Source organism: Brassica oleracea, chromosome C9 (genome assembly GCF_000695525.1).
Source record: "Brassica oleracea var. oleracea cultivar TO1000 chromosome C9, BOL, whole genome shotgun sequence".
NCBI classification, from domain to species: domain Eukaryota; kingdom Viridiplantae; phylum Streptophyta; class Magnoliopsida; order Brassicales; family Brassicaceae; genus Brassica; species Brassica oleracea.
In genome coordinates, this window is record NC_027756.1 from 4,975,005 (window position 1) to 4,980,343 (window position 5,339).

The 5,339-nt window shown below is 32.8% G+C and overlaps 1 protein-coding gene across 1 annotated transcript; it reads left to right on the plus strand.

The window, feature by feature from the left end:
• On the plus strand, positions 1–2,274 carry LOC106315757. The gene is made up of 8 exons (XM_013753580.1): positions 1–813; positions 952–985; positions 1,080–1,277; positions 1,360–1,449; positions 1,543–1,608; positions 1,699–1,790; positions 1,874–1,921; positions 2,018–2,274. Exons 1-8 carry the CDS (start codon positions 416–418, stop codon positions 2,133–2,135), a joined length of 1,044 nt encoding a protein of 347 aa, XP_013609034.1. The 5' UTR covers positions 1–415; the 3' UTR covers positions 2,136–2,274.
• Positions 2,275–5,339: the final 3,065 nt, after the last annotated feature.

Here is a 5,339-nt window from a genome sequence, read left to right on the forward strand (position 1 = left end):
TCTATCTCACTGTATAAAAATACTTGTCTTTCCTAAAGCAAAGAAGCAAAGAATCGTGTTCTCTTACACATCCACAGTCTTTTTGCATTTTTATTGCAAGGATCATTTCTTTCCTTAGCTTCGACATCAGCTCCATCTTATTCATCTTTATTCACTCTCTTTCTCTCTTTTTCTTTATTAAAACATTTTTCTTTCAAATCTGATCAGCTAGATTCTTTACTAATGGTTTTCTTCATCTTTATGTGCAATAACACATGCTTTTAAAGCTTCGAATCTCTCCCTCTGCTTCATCAACTATCTTTAATCACCTCGTGACTCAAGATTTTCAAAATCCCCTACATATTGTTCTAAATATAATCCACACTTGTCTTTAGTCTTTACTCTGTTTTTGTTTCTTCTCAAACATTACAACAAAATGGCTTCATCATCATCATCATTATTATCATCACCATCTTCATATGCAGAGTTAAAAGATGCTTGGCATCCATCAACAACAATAGTGGACACAACAGCATCAAGCTACTGGTTTAACTGGAGGGTTATGATCTGCTGCATGTGGATGGCCATAGCTATGGTGATCACCGCTTTTCTTATATTCAAATACGAAGGCTTTCGCCGAAAAAGAAGTGGAGAAGGAGAAGAGAAAGAGTGGTCGGGTAATGTATATGAAGATGAGACTTGGAGGCCTTGTCTCCGTAATATTCACCCAGCTTGGCTTCTTGCTTTTCGAGCTGTTGCCTTCTTCGTTCTTCTCATTATGCTTATCGTTATTGGCCTTGTTGATGGACCTACCATCTTCTTCTACTATACACAGTAAGCTCTATCTATCTCTCTTGATAAAAATTATAATGTGACTCCAATCTTTAGAGAATGGATACAAAACATTATCTCTGTTTTATTTTTTTGTTGGTCTTTAATTTTTTTAATGGTCTATTTTGTTTTGATTTTCAGGTGGACTTTTGCTTTGATTACTCTCTATTTTGGAGTAATGTTCTGTCTCAAAACATGATTATTTTTATTATTAACTTGTTTGTAACATTGTTCAAGTTTCTTACATTTTTCTATGCCTTTTTTAACAGCTAGGTTCGCTTCTTTCGCTGCATGGATGTTACCAATACAATAAAAGAGTTGCTGGTGATAGAGTAGATAGTGTTGAGGCCATGTCCATAGACTCAGAGAGAGTGATATCCAAAGACTCTGATCATACTCTTCGACAGAGTCAATATTCTAGTAAACCATCTGGTTTTTGGGGATATGTTTTCCAAATAATATTTCAGGTAATTAAAATCAAATTCCATAACCATGCACAAGTTATTATGTTTTCATTATTATTTATTGATTGGATATCTGGTGAAACAGATGAATGCAGGTGCAGTTTTGCTCACTGACTGTGTCTTCTGGTTCATCATTGTTCCTTTCCTTGAGATTCATGATTATAGCCTTAACGTAGTAAGCAATCTAATAAGCCATTTTACTTTTTTGTTATATAAACACATTTGATGATCAATTCATAATAGAAAGTATCTATAATCAATACTGCAGCTGGTGATCAGCATGCACTCTCTTAACGCGATTTTCTTGCTTGGTGATGCTGCTTTGAACTCTTTGGTATATCTCAGATTCTTGCAAATGAAATATACAGTGGTTGCTATATACTCTAATTATTCTTATTTGATTTTTGAATTTTCATTATTACAGAGTTTTCCATGCTTCAGAATTGCTTACTTCTTCTTATGGACAATAGCTTATGTTTTATTCCAGTGGACTCTCCACTCGTTAGTCCACATATGGTAACAATTCATACAAATTCCTCTGATCTTCTTGATGTAATCATTCTTAACCTTGGCAGTAATCACTCGTTACTGTTTAATAGGTGGCCTTACCCATTCTTGGACTTAGCATCCCACTATGCGCCACTGTGGTAACTTAAAAATTCCAAAGATGTTTAAAAGTTTTCTCCATTTTGTGTTGGAAATTTATGGCTGATTACATTCAAATGATACGGCAATTTTTACAGGTATTTCTCAGTTGCAGTGATGCACTTGCCATGCTATGGAGCCTTTACCTTGTTGGTGAAGCTAAAACATCGGCTTCTTCAGAGATGGTTCCCTGAGTCTTACCAGAGTTCTCGGTAGTAGCTTTCATGGAAAGCAACCACGTTTGAATGGAAGACTAATTTAAGTAGATGTTTTTTTTTTTGAAAATACAGAAGGAAACAAAAAAATGAAGTGTGTAGCAACAAACTCATGCTTATAATTTATAAATATGATTTAATTATTTGGTCTTATCATTATTTGGTCTTATCAATTAAGAGGTTGCTTGAAAGATATGACAATTTAGACAAGTAGGAGCATAAAAGAGCAAAATACAGTAACTTATTCATTTGTTTATAGGCCTAGAGATTGGCTAGCTTTCATTGGACATGTTCTGAGCTTTCTATGAACTAATAGTGGATTTCATTCTGGACTTCTAATACTCTCTAATGAAAGTTGAAAACCTGGTGTATATGTAATTAAAACCAGATATTCTATCAGCTATTAACTGAACCTATATATGTTCCTTCAATTGTTACTCCCAAACATGTAGGCATTGTGATACATATGCGCAAAGCATCATATATTCAAATAAACTTTTATCAAATAAGCAGATTAAAATGAATGTGACTGAACACTCTGATAAAAGGGGTAATATGTTAAAAAAAAAAGAGGTATATGTTCAAACGGACATTAATATATTATGGGGTAATAAGTTAAGTAAAAACGAGTTTGAAATTCTTCAAACGTACTCGTAAATCTAATGAGTAATCGAAGTCTTAAAACCACGGAAATAGATGTATGAAAATGTGAATTTAGATTTATAAATCAACCTGAGAGAACTACGAAATAGCTGTATGAAAATGTGAATTTCTAAGAATGAAACACATTTTAATGAAAATTGTAATAATTTTTGATTTTTTTTTTAATTCATTTAAATCTAAAGGAGTTGTAGATTAACTTTCTAAACTCTTAAGAGAAGTTAAATGTAAATATGCATGTTTTTGAGTTATCTCAAAAAATGTGGGGGAAGTTTTGCTTACCATATAAAATCGTTGGCCAAATGAATTTAGTGATAGTTATCACAATATGATTTAAAAAAAAAAAAACTAGTGTCATACACTGAGTTTTGTGTATAATGATTAATTGTATCTTTAAAAAAGATGACAAAAATCATTAGACAATTTATCTCAACTAATCTCAAGAGATTATGCTCATTGTGATGACAACCTAGGATCCTTTTTATCAAAACTGTGTCATGAGATCAAATTGTTATATCATCTAAAGGAATGGGCCGCCGGTGGCGGTAACTCTACCTAACTGACTGGAGATCCCACGAAATAGGTTCAAGGAGACAACTAAGTCAAACTAAATCTGCCCAAAGCACTGTAAGACTTCGGTCTATACCCAGTTCCTATGATGATTAAACAGTGCTACATGTAAGGAATATAGGATAAGCATTAGCTTTTAATGATTTGTGTCCATAGCTTTTAGATATGAATGAAGTAGTACATGATACTCCTCTAAACAAAGCTAATGGAGAATCACCTTGTGAGTGTGAAATGATGCCGTTTCTAGGAGAATGAAGGAAAGTCTATATTCTTCAAGTTCACTCATGATTAACCAGGACTGTTCACGGCTAAAATGAACACAATAGAGAACCTAGTTCTGCGAGAGAATGAAGCTGTGTTATAGCTATTGTCTAGGTACCAAAACCCGGGAGGTTCAAGACATCATGGCCACCTCCTAGACAAGTAAATCCGATAGCTATTAACAATGACTGGTTCTAGGCTGAAAAATTGCTACCAACTCATCATGCAGTGAATTTCTCGTTTGTACTCTCAAAAGTCCTTAGTTAGGTCTTGTCGAGTCTTGTCTAGGAAGTAAAGTCTGTCGAGTCGTCTAGTGTATAGAGTCATTTCTATTCATATGGAGGATTGTTGGAACTCGTTTTTCACAAAATGGTTTAAGATCATTTGTGGTAAGTTTCCTAGCGAAGACGTTCGTTGGAATAACCGGATGTTGGACACTATGAAGTAGTGTACCTATATGTCAAAATCAGAGTTGGTTTTGAATGAGAAATGGAGGTTCAAAGTGAGTATTTTCAAAAGCTTTTATAACTTTTAAATTTGGCTAAGTATAAAATCTAGCAAATGCACACATTGGATATTGGAGTTTAAATTTGATTTAAATTTGTTAGATAGACTTTGTGTCTAATAACTTATGGTTTAAATCATATTTATGTTATGTTTTATATTTGTTTAAATATAAAAATGTAAACTCATAGCAAAATAAATTAGTTTTGATTGGTCAAAGATATTAATATTTTTGCTAGTAAGTTACGGTCAAGGGTTAATGAAAATTTTGTTTTTCATTATGATAATTGATGTGACTTAATGCTCCATAACACCACTTTACGTTTGTTGTGATTTTGAAGAAAGAAAAGCATACCTTTATGATTTGTATCATAACATAATGATGATGATCCTCATTCTCTTATTTCTATATAAAGGCTTGTGAGCCATATAGATAATATGCACATACCAACATATTCATACAATCAAGAAACGATCTCATTTTAAATAGTTATGTTTGTTTTTATTTTTTGAGCCTGAGAGTACATCATAAAATTAGATTCGATAGATTCTGTTTTTCGGTGATGGTAAACAGAAACAATGATGCAGTTGTATCCTGAGAATATCTGAGCGCTACGAAACCATCACACTACGGAACGTTTAAAAATTTAAGGAAAGAGATTAACCATCTCGACTCTGCAATTCTTCTTTACTCTTATATTTCGGTATTGTAATTTCGATTTATGTTTTTATTATTTTTACAAATATCAGTTGTCGGTAGTAAAATAAGGTTCTTATATTCACAACACTAAATATTTCTAGCTATTTAGGTTTCACAATTTCAAAAACAATTTCAAGGAAAGAATAAAAGAAAACCTAAAGATCATACTTCGACATATGCATAAAGTTGCATATATATATATATATATATATGTTATGAAAGACAGCTAAGAAAGCCAGCAGCCAGCCGAAAACGTTGAAAAATATTAAAGATGTGGAGCCCGCTGCACTATTTGCACAGTGAATTTCTTTCTATATATACGAACATTTACGTTCGTTGTATTACGCATCTCTCAACCTCAATCTCTTCTCTCTCTATAATAAGAAATTCTCTCTTTCTATATCAGTGTTAGAAATTCTACGGGTATAAAATTCCGCTTTTATTTAAATTCCTGCGATACAATAAATACAAGTTCTTTTTATAACACGTTATCAGCACGATCACTCTGCG

Excerpts from the sequence above, each read along its gene's own strand:
- LOC106315757 (XM_013753580.1), top strand. The coding sequence starts at position 416 with ATGGCTTCATCATCATCATCATTATTATCATCACCATCTTCATATGCA. Across the intron at positions 814-951 it reads ATCTTCTTCTACTATACACA|GTGGACTTTTGCTTTGATTA; the intron begins GTAAGCTCTATC and ends TTTGATTTTCAG. Across the intron at positions 1,922-2,017 it reads TCCCACTATGCGCCACTGTG|GTATTTCTCAGTTGCAGTGA; the intron begins GTAACTTAAAAA and ends CAATTTTTACAG.